The following is a 17,849-nucleotide window of genomic DNA, read 5'->3' on the forward strand; positions in this document are numbered from 1 at the left end:
ACACACAGTCCCTCTAGCCACACCAAATCACTTAGCACCCCAGAGACACACCTGTGTCAACCTTTCTGCCTCACCCAGGCCCTTCCTCCCATCCACCTGACTAACCCTGACCTCGTATCCTTCCACGCTCAGCTCAGGAAAATGCTCCCTTATTGACCCCTCCCCACCCCCATCCTCCGTTGTCCCTACCTAGAGCCCTGGTACTCAAGTTCACATTTCCCATGTCTCTGACTACCTCAAGGGCAAGGGCCATGGCTTAGGTGACCTCTGTGGGCCTTTCACTCTCCCAGTTTATTAAATGGACCTGCTTTTGGAGTGAGTGAGCTATAATATATTTAAAGCGCATAGCACGGGGCTGAACCAATAGTGTTTGCCCCTGTTAGTACATCCCTAGCATATGTAGTATCAGAAACCGATGAGGCGTTTAATAAATGGTGAGCCATTAAACTGGAAAAGCCCCCCCAGACTCTTGTTTTTCTTGTAGTTTTTTAATAGTTACAAAGAGCTTTTTATAAATGCTCTTGTGGAAAAATTTAGCTGCAACTTATTAATAGAAGCTCTCTTGGGCTGAGGTCTTGAGAACAGAGACATGTAGGCGTAGCTGTTCGGATGCCTTGAGCTGCCAGTAACAGCAGATGTGGCTTGCCATGGTACTCAAGTGAGGAGGTGTGCGCTCGCCACAAGAAGGGGTCTGGCGCAGGGCACTGTGGGGTCCCAGTGGCCCGGGGGCTCAGACATTGCTGTAGTGCGAACGAAGGGACCTTTCCCAGGAGCCCCCAGAAGAGCTTTATAAAAATGCTACAGTCTAGGGCCCTGCCACACGCCACCCCCCTCTCCCCCGACAAAGCGACTGCCCCCATCAGTCTGGCAGCAGTGTACCTTCCAAACACCCACCCCTGGAGGTGCTGATGGGCAGCCAGTTGAGATCTGGCTTAAAGCAGACGGCCCCAGGGGCAGAGCGGACCACACTGAGGTCATCTCCCGAGAAGCATGGGTCTTTGGAGAAAAAGGAAATATTGGGGTCTGCCAGGAAGGCAGAGGGTGCCGTAGAAGTTGGAGAGGGGCAGCCACAGCAGGGTTCCTCTGGCCCAGGGCACGAGAGGATTCCTGAGGACACTTGAAGAAGTAAAACTGGCCCAGAAGAGGGAGGAGGAAACAGGACTTCAGGAAATAGGATGGCTTCCCTGGGCCAGGCACTTGGCTTCTCCCTCATGACCTTGTTTATCCTTCCCAGTGGAAGGGGCTCATCCTTCTTGTTAGAATTGGGGAAATAGGTGTAGAGAGGCTCAGGAGTAACTTTCCCAGGACCCACGACTTGTAGCAGAAGCAGAGTTCAAACCTGGTCTTTCCTTTATCTCTGGAGAACCAACTTTGTGCCTGAGAACAGGGAGCAGTCTTGCTGCTCAACTGCCTGAGCTGTTTTAGATGAAGGGAAAATTAGCTGTGCGGGGTATGGGATGGAGGCTGGCGTACAGCATGGCAGCCATGAGCCAGGGCAGGGCTGCGTGCCCTGTGACCAGATGGACCATTTTGATGGAGTATAAATAAAGAGGGGTTTACAGCCCATGGCCAGGTTCAGGGCCCACCGTGCGGTAAGAATTGACAAGTTAAGTCCGTCTGAGCTTCTCTTTTCCCCGTCTGTGCATAGGGACCGTCATCACAACCTCTCTGTAGGACCGTTGTGAAGTTAGCTGAGGGTCTGGTGGCTAAGGAGAGCATACTGGGCACAGCAAGCTGCATGGGAATCACCTTGGTGTCTTCACTGGAATTGGCATTTCTCGTCATGCGGCCTAGGAACCCACTGAGCAGTGGCAGCCAACCATGAATTCGTGTTAAATTTGAGGTCAGCCACAACCCCCAGGTGTCTGAGAACAGGGCCTGGTGTTCACAGGCCCTTCTGGACTCCCTTCTCTTCCCTCACCAGAGTCAGTGGAGGGCCCTGTGAGCATGTGTGAATCCTCTTGGTCCACAATCACTTTCCCTCTTCCTCCCCACTCTGTGCAGCTCAGCTGCAGATGGCTGGGAGGATGGGGGGTGCCCCACATGCACCTGTAGGTGAAGGAGACCACCTCCTGAGTCCCTGGAGAAAAATCTAAGTTAGCTGACTTAGAAGGAAGGCAGGGGGACGCTCCAGCAGGCCTCCATCCTCCTAAGTGGTCAGCCGTGTGCACTGAAGGGGGCTAATGCCCTGCCATAGAGCCCTGCTTTCTGGGGCCTCTCTCTGAGGTCCAGAAAGACACTCAGGGTGGTACTCAGATCAGTCCACCACCTCCCACTTGCATTCAGCAGGGAATCCTGGGGAGCAGGTCCTGAAGGTGGTGGGGGTTTTTTGTTTGTTTGTTTAAGATTTTATTTATTTGATAGAAATCACAAGTAGGAAGAGAGAGAAAGAGGAAGGGAAGCAGGCTCCCTGCCGAGCAGAGAGCCTGATGCAGGGCTCAATCCCAGACCCCAGGATCATGACCTGAGCCAAAGGCAGAGGCTTTAACCCACTGAGCCGCCCAGGCGCCTCTGAAGGTGGTGTTTTGTGCTTCTAGTCCCACTCTCCAAAAGTGCCTTGATCGAACCTCCTCAGGTGCTCTTTGGCCCTCTCCTCTAGGGCAGCAAATACTCCTGCTGGTGCTGAATGTGGCTGTGGCTGTGGCTGTGCGGGTCCCAAGCACATCTGGTTCCTAGTACGTGACCCCCAGGGCTTTTTCCTCTCTAGCTTAACAGGGCCTGGCTAGGTTACAGCAGGGAGCTGGGTGGCAGTCACATGTTCTCATGACCCAGTCCCACCACCCTCCAAACGGCTCCACCTTGGCCATCGAGGCTGCCTTTCCCAAACTGCCATCTGATATGTGACTTACTCTGCTTTAAAAATCTTCCCAAGGTTGCAGACCGACGGATTTACTTTGGGAACCAGCGTAGCTGCCGCCACCAGAATCTGGAGCCATGAGCGGGTTTAATTTTGGAGGCACTGGGGCCCCCACAGGCGGGTTCACATTTGGCGCTGCAAAGACGGCGACAACCACACCTGCTACCGGGTTTTCTTTCTCTACATCTGGCACTGGTGGGTTTAATTTTGGGACTCCCTCCCAGCCAGCAGCAAGTACCCCTTCTACTGGCCTGTTCTCACTCACGACCCAAGCTCCAACGACACAGACCCCAGGATTCAGCTTTGGAACCACAACTCCTGCTACGGGAGGAACTGGATTCTCCTTAGGAATCAGCGCACCGAAGCTCAACTTGAGCAGCACAACGGCCACCCCAGCCACGGCACACACTGGCGGCTTTGGGCTCGGCAGCAGCACCCTCACCAATGCCATCTCGAGCACTGTCACCTCCAGCCAGAGCACAGCACCCACCGGCTTCGTGTTTGGCTCCACCACCACCTCTGCTGCTCCGTCCACCACACCGGGGGGATTCTCCTTCACAGGGGGAAGCACATCCCAGACCGGGACCTCAGGTTTCAATATCGGCTCCTTGGGGACTTCGGCCCAGCCCACGGCGCTTGCCGGCTTGCCCTTCACGGCTGCCCCTCCGGCTGCCAGCGGAGCAGGAGCCACACAGCCGGCCGCTCCTGCCCCCGCTGCTGCCACCACCAGTGCTGGCCCCACGCTGTTCGCCTCACTAGCCACCGCTCCAACCTCATCTGTCGCCACGGGGCTTTCCCTTTGTCCCCCTTCAACCACGGCTGGAACTCCTGGGGCCGGAACGCTGGGCTTCAGCTTAAAGGCCCCTGGAGCAACTTCTACCACTTCCACAACAGCATCCACCGCCCCTGCCGCCACCACCGCTGCCAGCACCACCACAACCACCACCACCACCACTGGCTTCGCCTTGAATCTGAAGCCACTGGCACCAGCTGGGATCGCCAGCAACGCACCAGCTGCCGTGGCCGCGCCGCCAGGGCCTAGCACCGGCACTGGGGCGTCCACCAGCCCTGTGATGACCTACGCCCAGCTGGAGAGTCTGATCAACAAGTGGAGTCTGGAGCTAGAGGACCAGGAGCGGCACTTCCTGCAGCAGGCCACCCAGGTCAACGCCTGGGACCGCACACTGATCGAGAACGGGGAGAAGATCACCACCCTGCACCGTGAGGTGGAGAAAGTGAAGCTGGACCAGAAGAGGCTGGACCAAGAGCTCGACTTCATCCTGTCTCAGCAGAAGGAGCTGGAAGACCTGCTGAGCCCTCTGGAGGAGTCGGTCAAGGAGCAGAGCGGCACCGTGTACCTGCAGCACGCCGACGAGGAGCGCGAGAGGACCTACAAGCTAGCCGAGAACATCGACGCCCAGCTGAAGCGCATGGCCCAGGACCTCAAGGATATCATCGAGCACCTGAACACGTCCGGGGGACCGGCCGACACCAGCGACCCGCTGCAGCAGATCTGCAAGATCCTCAACGCGCACATGGACTCGCTGCAGTGGGTCGACCAGAACTCGGCCCTGCTGCAGAGGAAGGTGGAGGAGGTGACCAAGGTGTGCGAGGGGCGTCGCAAGGAGCAGGAACGCAGTTTCCGGATCACATTTGACTGACGTGCCAGCCGTCTTCGGGTCCTGTGCGCTCCAAGGGCGTTGGAGGGCAGCGGGGGCACGCAGTTATTGTCTAGTGTTTGGTTGCAGTGAATACCTGTTTGTTCCTTTCTTTCATGTGACCGTGCCGTTGAGAACAGTTCTGTGGTTTGCTTTGCATTAGTGAAAACGGAAGTATTCTAAGCGCTCTAGTCTGGGCAGCAGCATTGTGGGTGTGGTTTCTTTGCGTATCTTTTGTGTATCTCAGACCCCTTTCACAACCACCACCCACCCATCCTTCCTGCTCCGGCCAAGTGCCAGTAGAGAGTGCTGGAGACGTTTCCCCAAAACCATCTGTCTCCCAGCCAGGGTCTGCCGAGCGGCCACTCTGCCCAACATATAGTCGTAGGTGCTGTGAAGAGTCCGTCCTCGAGGAGACGGTGTCCTGGTGTAAGGCCTGAGCCTGTGGAGACTGACCGCCAGTGCGAGAAAGGGGCTTGTGAATGGGACCAACCGTGGGATGTAGAATTTCAAAGGAGAAAGGATAGTCAGATGAGGGACTTAAATGTAATATTGAGAAAAGGGTCAGACTTGCACCAGGAGGTCTTTACCTTGCCTGGCTGACACGCCACCCCATCCTTCAGTTGTCCTTATCTTGGGCCTCACCTCCAGGAAGCCCTCTCAGCTGCCCCAGACCTGGGTCCGGTGGCAGTCCTGAGGCTCCAAAACGACATAGAGCGTGTGCATGTCTTGTGCCAACTGTTAACTTCTCTGTCTCACTATTGAATGTGAGCCCCTATGGGCAGGGACTGTGTTTCTTGGCCCCTTTTGTGTCCTCAGCACAATCCCTGTCACATTTTCAAAAGAACAATGGAGATGAAACACGGCATCAAATGTTCATCCACAAAATGCCTGCTGAAATGGCCATGAGTGCCAGAGGTGGCCACAGACTTGGGTTGGAACTTGCCAGTGCTGGAGCAGACCTAGTCTGTTAACAGTGAGAGATCCGTGGTGTCCAGAAGACAGAAGCCAACCGGTTGTTTCCTGAATGTCTTGTATTTGTCTTTATACTTTGCTGCACTGTCTGAGATACTATGACTATATGTTGCATTCCTAAATAAAATTTACTGTGGAACAAAAAAGTTGCCATTGATGTGTATCACTTAGAAAGCTGGGGAAAAAGAGCAGGTTCCAGAAGACTAGATCAAGTGAGGTGCCATTTATCTGGAACTCAGAAACCAGAACTAGACAGTACATCATTGAGGCACACATACACACAGATGCAGGTCGTGGGTTTGTCTGGTGCTGATGGCAGAAGAGCAGCGCATGAGGGAATGTGTGCCCGTAATGTTCTGGCTTCCATCGTAGATACACATGCATGTCAGTTCCTCCTCCATCTTCCCTAAGGCATTCGCTCAGAGGCCACAGGAGCTGTCGGCAGCATTCCTGTCCATTTCCTAGGGCTAGCTGGAGGAACTAGTCATGCTTCAAAGGTGGGAAACAGGCGAAGCTGGGATGTGGAGTTGTATGGGGGTCATTTCCAGATACTGGCCCAGCATTCTGCCTCTTTCCCTGGCTCCTGTGGGCGAGAATGATACCAAGCGCTTGGATCTCCTGCTTTGGGGTGGAGGTCTACCCCTTCAGCCTCTTCCTCACTAAGCCATGTGTTTGCTAAGGAATGCCCAGAGCTAATTCCTGGAGATGTATGGTCCATTTTCCCAAAGTCCTGGTCATAAGTCATTTCCTTGGACCATCTTTGTCTTCCGAGAACAAGTGTCCTGTCTAAGAAGAAGCCACAGGAGAGGGAGGGGAACAGAACAGAACAGAAGAGGGGGGGAGACCCCACACTAACCCACTTGATTCTCTCTGAAAGCTCCTCTCCCTGGACACTGGCCCTTTGTGCAGTCAGCCTTGCCTAACTGCAAGACCCACATCTGCTCCCTCTCCCTAAAGGGAGGAGAGTTGGAGCAGCCTCAAGTCATCCTGGAAAGTAGTAGGTCATTTATATTTTATCCACATTGATGCATTCAACATCTAGGTTTTTGTCTTTTTTTTTTTCCCAAAGATTTATTTATTTTTTTATTTAGCAGGCAGAGATCACAAGTAGGCAGAGAGAGAGGAAGGGAAGCAGGCTCCCTGCTGAGCAGAGAGCCGGATGAGGGGCTCAATCCAAGGATCCTGGGATCATGACCTGAGCCAAAGGCAGTGGCCTTAATCCACTGAGCCACCCAGGCAGGCGCCCCTCAACATCTAGTTTTGGAGCACCTACATACCAGATCCTGATCTGGCACTGGGGTCACAAAAATGGAACGGTGTTCCTGCTCACTCAGAGGTTGCTGGCAGGGGCTAAAAACTTTTCTTGAGCTTGCATTTCCAATGTTAATCTAATTGACCTGTTTTGCATATTGAACAATAGTAACGCTTTACTGCTTTCACTTAGGTACTTCTTTAAATGGAAATACTGAGTTCACTTTTTCCCATGGCCCGAGGGACCATGGGCACCCCACTTTGGAAAACACAATTATAAATCAGGATGATGGTCATGGTGCTCTTGCACCATGGGGAAAATGGCCCCAACAGGCTTCCCGGGAGCACCAGGGAGGGGTCCCCGGGGTTGCCAAAGGACCGGCGGTAGGGTGCCACCCTGCAGATGATGGCTTCGTTGTAACTGCAGTTTCCCTTTCCAGGAAGAAAACACAGATGCGCTTCTTTGCCGGTCCGACAAACGGCCTCTACTTAAGTTCCTCTTCATTAAGTAGTATGAAGACAGCAAATGTGGTGACTAAATTTGGCAGCAGAGGCTTTTAAAGGCGAATCTCTCAGTAAGCTGTTACTGCATTTCTTCCAGTTGAGGGATAAGAGTGGCAATTCGATGTATGGCTTTTCTTTCCATCTCAAGGAAGCCCTTAGTGATTCTAGAGCCCAGCTGCTTCCCCAGCATTATGCCTCTGCCTGTCGGGCGCAGTTTGGCATCAGAAGGGTCAGATGTTTCAAATAACTAAAGATTTCCAGAGCCACGGCTCCCTTCATCTCCTAGCGGAGGTTGAAATGAATGATGCCCAAACAGTGGTGTGCTGGTAAACCTAACAGTCGGCTCCCCAGGGTAAGGGTAGGGGAAAGCTCTGATGGGTGGCAAATGCTGATGCCCTTTACCCACCTCCCCCCCCCCCCCCATACCGTGATGTAGAGGCCCTCTCCAGGGTTGACTGCAAGCCACGGATGTGAGGTCACGGACTGGGAGTTTGGGAAATTGATATCTACAGATAACAATTGCTTCTCCTCAAGAGTATACATAATAGTAAAATATAATCGAATGATTGGGAAATGGTGAGTTTTGAGTTTTTAAAAAAAATTTTTTTAAGATTTTTTATTTATTTACTTGACAGATCACAAGTCGGCAGAGAGGCAGGCTCCTTGCCGAGCAGCGAGCCCAATGCGGGACTCGATCCCAGGACCCCAAGATCATGACCGGAGCTAAAGGCAGAGGCTCAACCCATTGAGCCACCCAGGCACCTCTAAATTTGTTTTTCATAAGACTAATCATTAAATGTGTATAATTTTTTTTTCAAGAATGGCATGCAAAACAAAAACCAAAGATCTTAAAAATCAGTCAGCTCGGAGCACCTGGGTGGCTCAGTGAGTTAAAGCCTCTGCCTTTGGCTCAGGTCGAAATCTCGGGGTCCTGGGATGGAGCCCCACATCGGGCTCTCTGCTCAGCAGGGAGCCTGCTTCCCTTCCTCTCTCTCTGCCTGCCTCTCTGCCTACTTGTGATCTCTGTCAAATAAATAAAATCTTTTAAAAAATCAGTCAGCTCTTGTGCGCTGCTAGGACCCAGCACACCACAGCTGCCAAGTTCTCAATTTACCTTGAAATTACTTGGGTGCTTGAAAAGTCCACCCTCAGACTCTCAGGGCAAGGGCTTTCTGCAGAACTTCCAGGAACAAAATCCCTCAGCCTCAAAAACCACGTTGGCTTCTGGACACCAGCCAGCTGCCAGCCAGACTTACCTGTCCCACACTGCCCCTGTACCTGTCCCACAGCCCTCACGCAGTGGCACTAATCACTTCAAACATCAGTGACTCACCTAGGCATGCACCTCACGTCCAGACAGCGTCCTGGTTCAACCCCATGACCTCCACAGGTTTCCCCGTGACCAAAACCAGACTTGGTGTGCTGCTCTGCCAGGCTCGGGCCCAGTCTGGTGCCGTGGGTCACATAAACCCCCAAGTTCTAAGGACACAAACCCCAAATCCACTGAGCAAAGACCCTTGATATCACTCAAATGCAAAGTAGGCTTCTTTGAGGCACCTGGTGGCTCAGTGAAGTGTTCCAACTCTTGAGCTCACCTCAGGTCTTGATTCCAGGGTCTTGAGTTCAAGCCTCGCATTGGGCTCTGCACTGTGCATGGAGCCTACTTGGAAAAAAAATTTTTTTGAGACAATCCAGGAAATTGGACTTTAATGCCATTTTTAAATGTAATACTGGTATTGTAGTTTGTGTTTTTTTTTTAAGATTTTGTTTATTTATTTATTTGACAGATTACAAGTAGGCAGAGAGGCAGGCAGAGAGAGAGGGAAGCAGGCTCCCTGCTGAGCAGAGAGCCCGATGTGGGGCTCAATCCCAGAACCCTGAGATCATGACCTGAGTGGAAGGCAGAGGCTTAACCCACTGAGCCACCCAGGCACCCCTCTCTTGGTTTTTTTTTTTTTTTAAAAGCAAATATTTCTAATATTTTTTTAAAGCAGAAGTTGGTTGACAGGGTGCCTGGGTGGCTCAGTCGTTAAGCGTCTGCCTTCAGCTCAAGTCATGATCCCCAGGTCCTGGGATCAAGCCCCACATCAGGCTCCCTGTTCAGCGGGAAGCCTGCTTCTCCCTCTCCCACTGCCTCGCCTGTGTTCCCTCTCTCATTGTGTCTCTCTCTGTTAAATAAATAAATAAAATCTTTTTTTAAAAATTTAAAAAAAAGAAGTTGGTTGGCAAACTATAGTCCCACTTCCTGTTTTTGTAAATAAAATTTTATTGGAACACAGCCATGCCAGTTCATTATACATGTTGTGGCTACTTACTTGGAGGACAGAGTTCAGTAGGCAAGGTGGAGACAGTGTGGCCCCCAAAGCCCCAAATATTTATAGAAAACGTTTGTAGACCTCTGTTGTAGAGAAACATCCTGAAGTATTTACCTACGAAATAAAATGAGATTTGCTGTAAAATAATGCAGTGGGGGAGGGAGAAAATGTAAATGAGACAAGATGGGCTAGGAGGTGATGGAGGCACTTGGGTTTACCATCCCAGTCTCTCTGTTTTTATATATGCTTGAAATTTCCATAATAAAAAGCTTTTGAGAAGGGAGTACTTGCCTCCACAGCCTCCCAACTGCTCTGAACTCACCAGGACCCTGGCACCTTTGGTCTAACGGAATCAGGACAAAGCTACCACCATTGACCCCATTTTCGTACACGCCCAATGATGACTTCTGTCCCGGGCTAACCAGAAAGGCCATGGGCGCTGAGAGAGCCCCCCAGAACCAGCCATGCAGTGAGTGCCCCCCCCCATGGGGCCCAGGGGTTCTGGAAGGGGGGAGGAGGGGCAGGAGGGCTCTCTGGGAAGGGGAACTCTGTCCAGGAGTCAGGCCAAAGACCAAGGGCCTTGGATAAGTCTGTCCTCTGCTCTCTGAGCCCCTCCCTGATCCAGGTCTGGGCCCCTGACTTCCCCTGGGGCCCTGGGCATCCCCTGGGCACGCCCTACTGCCTCAGGGACTTGGTCAAAGTTTTCATAGCAACCACTCCCTGTCTCTGAACTGCCTCAGAGAAAATCATATGTATAAAGCACGAGCCCTGTCCCCCGCACAGCTGTGTGGCCCCCAGTGTTTCTTCTCCTGCCAGCTGGACCCAGGTCTTTCTCTGGGACCATAGCCACAACATCCCACAATGCACAGGACGACCCCTACAGAGATGGCCCCAAATGTCAGTGTTGATGAGGCAGAGACACCCTGGCCTGGCCCGCTCCCTCGTTCATGAGCCGAGCTTGCTGCTGATGAACGGGTGTCTCAGAATGTGGCCCTGGAGCCAGGCTGCTGGGATCAAACCCAGGTGCTGCCGCTTTTCACGGGTGACCTGTCTGGGCCTCAGTTTTCTCCACTGGAAAAGGGGGACAGCTAAGCCCATCTTGTCAGGATCCTTACTGTAAATGAAGTAAAACATATCAAGTACCTGGGACGTGGTGGTACACAGCATCCGTAGGTGTTACACAGCAGCAAGCAGACTGATCAGACCCTGCCCCGGCAGGATCCCTACCCTTTCAGGCCCTGCTGGCTCCCAGTCCTGGGGCACCTCATGAGTTGGGTTCCTCTCCCTCCCTCTCCCTGCCCCGCTGACCCCTTGAGGTTGGTGTTTCACTTCTCTAAGAGTCCAGGAAGCCAGCGGGGGGTGGGGGTGGGGGTGTGGGGTGGGCGGGGTGTGTGTGCCCGGAGCCAGGGAGTTCTGCACAGCAATCCTGTATGGGAGAGAAACCAGGGGGGTCGGCTCAGGGATCCCAGTGGGACCCCTCAAGCTGTTCTGGGGACCAACACTTCTTGCCTAGATAAGTGCAGGAATTCATGGCTCTGCTGCCTCCACCCTTTCTGCTTCCATGCTGCGGCTGCTCCCTTCTCTGTGCGGACATTGCCTTAAGGAAGCAGAGCTGATGGGCCAGCACGACCCCCAGCTCTGTCATTTCCTGCTGTGGGCCCTGGAGCATGAGCCTTTTGGTCAGCTGGCCGGGTTCCCTTCCAACGAGGCCCCTGGGGTTAGAGGAGCGATGGTGCCACGTGCTCCTGAGGCTGCTGCTGAGTGCCGTCCAAGCATGGCAGTGCTCAGGTGCCCCTCGCCTTGGGGAGGGAAGTAGGCAGGGGCGGCCAGGGGAAGGTCTTCCCACTCTGAGGCCTTGGGTAAGTCCTGGGGTCTTCCCCTGCCTACCCCTCCTCCATCTCTCAGATCCCTCCTCTGTCAAGTGCAGCGCAGTGAGGGCGCACAGTCAGTGCAAAGCACTGAAACCAGGACCACCTTAGTGGGTCCTCACCGTGGAACGGTCTCTGCCATTTGTGCTGACTTGTGCCCTTCGCTTCCTTGGCGTTCAGTCTCGAGGCTCAAGGCTCTGTCCAGCGGATTGTATTTCCTTCTTGGCCGCTGCCTCCCAGGCCCCCACATCATATGTTTTCTGACTCATAGGTCCCCTCCCTCCCCCATCCTCCATCAAACCACATCCCCCTTTGATGTACCCTTTCGGGTTTTCCCATCTTGTTGCTGCAGAGGATCTGCTGCCTCTGGCTTAACTCCTCACCAGCTGCCTGGTGCCCTCTGCCCCACGCCAGGAAAAATCCCCCAAGTTGCATCTTCTACCTCCACCCACTTCAGGGGACCTACCACACGTCCCCTTGGCTAAAGCCCCAAAAGCCGAAGGACCTCTACTGCCAGGGGTGAGGGGGCTCCTTGCAGCCAGGTCATCTTGTTCTCACTGCCTGCCTCGGGAAAATGCACCCCTCATATAGCGGTGGTGAAAACCAAGGCCAGAGGCCCCTGCAGCCTTTTTGCAGAGGTGGTCCTTGGCACCCTAGCCTGAGCTGAGCACCACAGCTGAGCATCTCAGGGATGAGAAGGATGAGCACATATCCTGGGCTGCCTCTTGCACAGGGCTGAGGAGCAGGGGGTCACTCCTTGAGCCCTTCCTAGTACCCACACGGTGGCAGCAGCTGGCATTTCCTAAGGAGCAAGTTCTAGTATTGACCCAGGTGCTTGCTCACAAGGCCGGACCTGAACTCACTGCCTAATTCTACCCACACTTAATTGCCCCCACTTGACAGCTGCAGACCAGAACTGTGTGCGCAGGCACCAGGCTCAGGACCCGGGCAGGCCGGCCTCAGAGACTGAGGCTCAGAGCGGTTCTGTGGGAGGGGACTGGAGCCAGCAAGGGCCCTTTGGGGCACAGTGACAACTGACACACAGAAGGACTTGGGGGCTGTCACAGGGAACATGCCCCAAGGGCAAATGCAGGGATCCTGAGACCAGGCCCCCTTTGCATGGTTACCTGAGCATTTATTTCTGGCCTTCCAACAACCCCAGAACTATTTGGGCAAGAGGAAGAAAATAGACTGATTTGCTTCTCACAACCCCCCTTCCCCAACACCCACTCCCTCCAGCTTCAACTAAACCCTGAGCACCTGACCCTACTACCCAGGAAAGTGGTTTCGTTTCCCCCGCCACAGATTTCCCAGAGGGGGGGGAGGGCGGGGCTCAGCTCCTTTAAGGACAGGCCAGGGGGGACGGGGCAGACCAGTGGGAGCGACAGAGGACAGAGGTGCTGCTGCTTGGAGAGCCAAGGTAGAGAGGAGGCTGCAGAGACTGGGACCCCCAGAAACAGACACTTGGAGACAGGGAGAACAGAGGAGAGGGGAACAGAGAAGAGAAAGGAGTGCAGGGAGGGGGACCAAAGGGCAGACAGGTGAGTACAGAACAGGAGGCGGATAGATGGGACAGACAGAGGGATGAGGCCATAGGGGCAGCCAGGCCCCCTGTCACAGTGACCCTTGCCTCCCCTCCAAACTAGACACCATCTCCCACCACGAATTATGGCCTCATTAGGTAAGTAAGCAAAGGAAGGGGCACAGGGACAGGGGGACGGAGCCCACGTTTCCCCCCACACAAGCCTACTGATCTGCGCACTGTCCCCGTCCTTCCTACCTCCAGCCCGGTACCTCCTCGTCCTGGTCTCCTTCTTCCTCAGCCTGGAGGCCTCCCTGGATTGGAAGACTTCCCACAGCCAGGATCCCTTTGAAAAATGTATGCATGATCCTGACTATGAGGTGCTGCTCAGGGTTGTGACCTTGGGCCTCAATCGGACCTCCAAGCCTCAGAGGGTCATTGTGGTTGGTGCTGGTGCAGCTGGGCTGGTAGCTGCCAAGGTGCTCAGTGATGCGGGACACAAGGTGAGAAGGGCTGCTTGGAGTCTGCCTTGAGTCTTTCCTGCTGCGGGCTGAGAGTCCTGGGTAGAGGGGCCTGGCCACATCCCTGTTACGGGGCTGGTAGGAGGTGGGGAGAAGAGCTATGCTTTGCCCCTTGGTCTGGGGAGTGAAACCCAGAGGGAGGCTGAGAGGCCTTTGATTTCCCTGTCTTGCTCTCTCACGTTCCTGAGGGAATTCCCTCTGAATGTCCTCCGACCTCCTGAGGGGAGTTTGTGTTGTTGGAGATGGAAACTCCACTTAAGGAGAAGTGACCCTTGAGATCTAACCACTGCCCCGTCACTGAAATCCGAGAATGAGAATGGGCTCTGCCAGGATCTCTGTGCCTGCAGGAAATCTCCCCACCCTCTGAGCTGGGAAGTCCCTTTGCAATCTGGCTTGTTGTCTACTGCTGTAGTCTAGAATGTCATATGGTACATGTTTGCTCTGACATCTGTTCTCCCAGCTCCTCTCATTTCTCTATAAAGAAGGGGGTCCTAGGGGCTCCTGGGGGGCTCAGTGGGTTAAAGCCTCTGCTTTTGGCTCGGGTCATGATCTCAGGGTCCTGGGATCAAGCCCTGTATTGGGCTCTCCACTCAGCAGGGAGCCTGCTTCCCCCTCTCTCTCTGCCTGCCTCTCTGCCTACTTGTGATCTCTGTCTGTCAAATAAATAAATAAAATCTTAAAAAGAAAAAAAAGGGGGGTCCTTCTCTAGTTGAGGTCTGTGCTGCCCTGGATGGGGATAGATGGCTGGGGATGGGGGCTCAGTGGGAGAGCTGAAGGGCCCTGCTTGCTGTCCCCTCTGTCCCTCAGGTCACCATCCTGGAAGCAGACAACAGGATTGGGGGCCGCATCTTCACCTACCGGGACCGGAAGACGGGCTGGATTGGGGAGCTGGGAGCCATGCGCATGCCCAGCTCACACAGGTAAGGACTGACCAGGCAGCCAGGCGTGCACTGAGGCCACCCACAGCCCCACAGCTATGCTCAGACTCAGCCAGATCAATTCCATCCCCACTCCAGGGCCAGACTGAACTTCAACTCTGACCCCAAACCTAAGCCCCCAATCAAGTTGTATCAAGACTCCACCTCCCCCTCTGTACTTCTTCTAACTTCAGGATCTCCCATCTCCAGCCCCACCACGTCCAGCCAGACCTCCAGACCCTAACCTGGCCCTTCCCCAACCTGAACTCTGTTCCCAGTCCCACTTCCGCCCCAGAGAAACCCAGCCCCTTCTCCAGACACAGACCCAAACCGCCACACCTGCAGCCGTCCAGCCTTGAGCCTTGCTCCCATTTCATTCCAGACCCCCCACACCCAGGACCCTGACTCTAGCCGCACTGCAGCCTGGTGCCCATCCCCAGAGCCCCAGAGAGGGGTCCCGACTCCCCCCGGCTCACACACTCGCCGTGCCTGGCCTTCACCAGTCCTTCCATCTCCTGCAGGATCCTCCACGAGCTCTGCAAGAGCCTAGGGCTCAACCTGACCAAATTCACTCAGTATGATGAGAACACGTGGATAGAAGTGAACAACCTGAAGCTGCGGAACTACGTGGTGGAGAAGATGCCCGAGAAGCTGGGCTACAAGCTGCGCCCCAGGGAGAAGGGCCACTCACCCGAAGAGATCTACCAGATGGCTCTCAACCGGGTAGGCAGCCGGAGGCCTGCGGCCGGGCCCCTCTTGCCTCTGCCCAGCCTCCTGCCAGCCTGGCTGTTTGTGTCTCTCATTCCTCCCATTGTCTGCTGGCGAAACTGTGGTTTCCCGTAAATGCTGCGTGTCCCCAGAGCGCCATCAGCCTTTGGTCTCTGACCCCTGTACACACAGACACACACACACACAGACACACACACACACACACACACACAGTCCCGACAGCCTCCCCTTCTATGCCTTTGGCTTAAACTTTGATCTGCTGATCAAGGATCTTCCCCATCCATCTCTGGAGACCCAAACTTCTGTCTGTGCTCCCCTGGCCATACCCCGGGTATGGCCATACCCATACCCCTGGCAGCTCCCACTGAGCTCAGCATCTTTCCCTAACCCCACTCATGGTCCTGTGTTCTCCCCTCTCATAATGGCCCCATCACCTGCACCCCAGTCCCAGGCAGGCAGACCCCCAGGTGAGATCTTAGCTCCCTCCCTCTCCCTTCCACCATCAGTAGCCCCCTGCCCCATCCTTCCTGCCCCCTGAGCACTTGCACTGTTCCCACCTCTGTGTCCCCACAGCCCCTGCCCCAGCTCAGATTTCATCCTTTACCCTGGACCTTCACCCTGCTCATCCCCTACTCACAACCCCCAGTGGCTCCCCAGTGCCTTAGCCTTAGGTTCAAGCCCTGAATGGCTTGGTCTCTCCCACCTGTTCCAGCCTCCAAGAAATTTTTGTTACCCCCAAAGTCCTCATGGTGCCCCAAACACCCAAGCTCCTTCCTCCTTCGTACCCACTGTGCTCCTGCACCATTCTGCACCCATGCCTTTGCTTGCTGTTGCTTCCTGCCCTGCCTGGAAGGCCTTTTCCCTTTCCCACCCAGCGAACCCTGCTCATCCCCCAAGAACCAGCTCCAACCTCCCTCCTCCAGGAAGTCTTCCCTGGTGCCCTTAGGGAGGAGCAGGACTTGGCCTCCTCTGGGAGCTCCTAATTGTCTGTCTTCCCTCTGGGACAAGGGTGGGCACTGAGTTGAGGCCATTTTTGTGGCCTGGCACTGTCCACGGAGCCTAAGGAGACTCGAGGTGAATGATGAGTGAGTGAAGGGGCACATCCTTTGGGGAGTTCCCTGGCCACAAGAGAGAAGCCAGGTGGACAGTGAAGAGGGCTAAGGTGAAACGGGGCTGTCAGGAAGGAAAGAGGCTTGAACAGCACGGTAAAGGGTGGCCGCTTGTGGGGAACCGTACAGCGGTGCAGATGTGGTAGGGGGGCGCACTGGGCCCTGTATATAGTGCGGCAGAACTGGAGCTGCCCTAAGAGATGGTGACCAAGGGGCCGGCTGAGGGCACAGCCCTGGGGCTCTGGGCGCTGGGGAGCCACCAGAGGGCCTTGGGCAGGAGAGAAACCAGTGACTAAGCCCCTCGGGGCTGACGGGTGGCAGAAGGGACTCTGCTTCTGTCTGTGCCCACAGCCATCCAGGTGACAATCACTGAGCACCAGCAGGATACAGCAGTGACTCATAGGCTAGGGACAGATGCAGAACAAACCATGCCCAGTGGGGCTGAGTGTGACACCGTGAGGGTGGGCTGAGGCTGGGGCAGGAAGGGGCAGTAACAACTTGGGGAGACTTTACAGAGTGGTGACAGTGGATTTCAGTGGAGGGCAAGGCCGAGCGCACAGCATGGGCAAAGACCAGGTGGCCTGAGCAGGAGTGGCAAATGGCTGGCAGGGGCAGGTGCAGGAGGAGAGCCTGGGTTTGCACACCAACCTGGCCTCTGCGGTCCTGCCCCTGGAGCTCAGCGTCATCCTCTTATCCCACCACAGGCCCTCAAAGATCTCAAGACACTGGGCTGCAGAAAGGCAATGAAGAAGTTTGAAAAACACACGCTCCTGGTAAGTGGGGGGCCTCAGCGTCGCTGAGAAACCCGAACAAGGAGGGTGCCCGTTGGCGGGTAGCCCTGGAGTCAGAAGGTGGGAACCCTGCCTGACCCCGGGTTCAGCACATGCTCCCATTCTGGGCTTTCTTCCCTCATCTGTCACAACAGCAGGGACTGGATCCCTGAGCTTCAGAGAACCGTACTAAGTTCACTGTCACATCAGGGAACCAAGATGCTCAGCCTGGGAGGGACGACCACAGGGCTGAGGCCAGAGCCGGCGGGTGCAGCCCACTTGGGTCCTGACCTGGGCGTGCACCGGTCCTGCAGGAATACCTTCTCGGGGAGGGGAACCTGAGCCAGCCTGCCGTGCGGCTCCTGGGAGACGTGATGTCCAAAGACGGCTTCTTCTATCTCAGCTTCGCTGAGGCCCTAAGGGCCCACAGCTGCCTCAGCGACCGGCTCAGGTGAGAGGCGGGGCCTGCGGGCAGGGGCGGGGCCAACGGGACCCGGGAGCGCGAGGAACCCGGCGGGCGGGACCGTCAGTGTTGGGTGGGGTCGGGACTGGTGGGAGGACGAGAAGGGGCGCCTGTGTCCTGCCGCACTCGCCTCTTCATCCCGGGTCCTCGGGAGGAACTGGATAGGAATGATTCCCGGAGGAAGGCATGGCCCAGAGGAGAAGGGGGGCGGTGCCGAGCTCGGATACTTCTCTGCTCCCTGGCTCTTGGGGGACGTCGGGGACTGGCGAGGGCAGGGTTAATGAGTGGGCAGGGTCAGCGAGGAGCAGGCAGGTGACAGGCCCGTAAGGGAGCGGGCGGGGCCTCCGAGAAGGGGCGGGAGAAGGGGGGGACCTGCTGCCAAAAACTAAA

At 55.3% G+C, this 17,849-nt stretch overlaps 2 protein-coding genes and 1 long non-coding RNA gene across 7 annotated transcripts in view; 2 read left to right on the top strand and 1 right to left on the bottom strand.

Moving 5' to 3' along the window:
* The window catches only part of NUP62 (nucleoporin 62), a 23,925-nt gene extending 18,289 nt beyond the window's left edge, over window positions 1–5,636 (top strand). The window contains exon 2 of the mRNA XM_059383816.1: window positions 2,873–5,636. Within this exon, the coding sequence (XP_059239799.1) occupies window positions 2,935–4,518 (1,584 nt within the window). The 5' untranslated portion in view covers window positions 2,873–2,934 and the 3' untranslated portion in view covers window positions 4,519–5,636. The remainder of the gene's footprint in view (window positions 1–2,872) is intronic.
* Window positions 1–17,849, top strand: part of IL4I1 (interleukin 4 induced 1) — a 37,521-nt gene that overhangs the window by 18,287 nt on the left and 1,385 nt on the right. The window contains exons 2-8 of one of the 4 annotated variants that reach the window (XM_059383812.1): window positions 7,182–7,316; window positions 9,860–10,029; window positions 13,215–13,453; window positions 14,279–14,391; window positions 14,910–15,111; window positions 16,931–16,999; window positions 17,311–17,447. In XM_059383812.1, the coding sequence (XP_059239795.1) occupies window positions 9,993–10,029; window positions 13,215–13,453; window positions 14,279–14,391; window positions 14,910–15,111; window positions 16,931–16,999; window positions 17,311–17,447 (797 nt within the window). In that variant the 5' untranslated portion in view covers window positions 7,182–7,316; window positions 9,860–9,992. Of the gene's footprint in view, window positions 1–7,181; window positions 7,317–9,859; window positions 10,030–12,794; window positions 12,970–13,074; window positions 13,110–13,214; window positions 13,454–14,278; window positions 14,392–14,909; window positions 15,112–16,930; window positions 17,000–17,310; window positions 17,448–17,849 lie in introns of those variants that run through there. The other 3 variants (XM_059383814.1, XM_059383813.1, XM_059383815.1) reach the window with 3 other exon arrangements.
* On the bottom strand, window positions 5,800–10,839 carry LOC132006127 (uncharacterized). 2 transcript variants are annotated; one of them, XR_009400989.1, is made up of 4 exons: window positions 10,704–10,839; window positions 9,561–9,674; window positions 8,841–8,905; window positions 5,800–6,073 (listed from the first exon to the last, which is right to left on the bottom strand). It is a non-coding gene; the product is annotated as an uncharacterized LOC132006127 (long non-coding RNA). The 2 variants fall into 2 exon arrangements; XR_009400988.1 differs by lacking the exon at window positions 5,800–6,073 and having other exon boundaries at window positions 8,076–8,905.

This window comes from Mustela nigripes, chromosome 17 (assembly GCF_022355385.1).
Source record: "Mustela nigripes isolate SB6536 chromosome 17, MUSNIG.SB6536, whole genome shotgun sequence".
NCBI classification, from domain to species: domain Eukaryota; kingdom Metazoa; phylum Chordata; class Mammalia; order Carnivora; family Mustelidae; genus Mustela; species Mustela nigripes.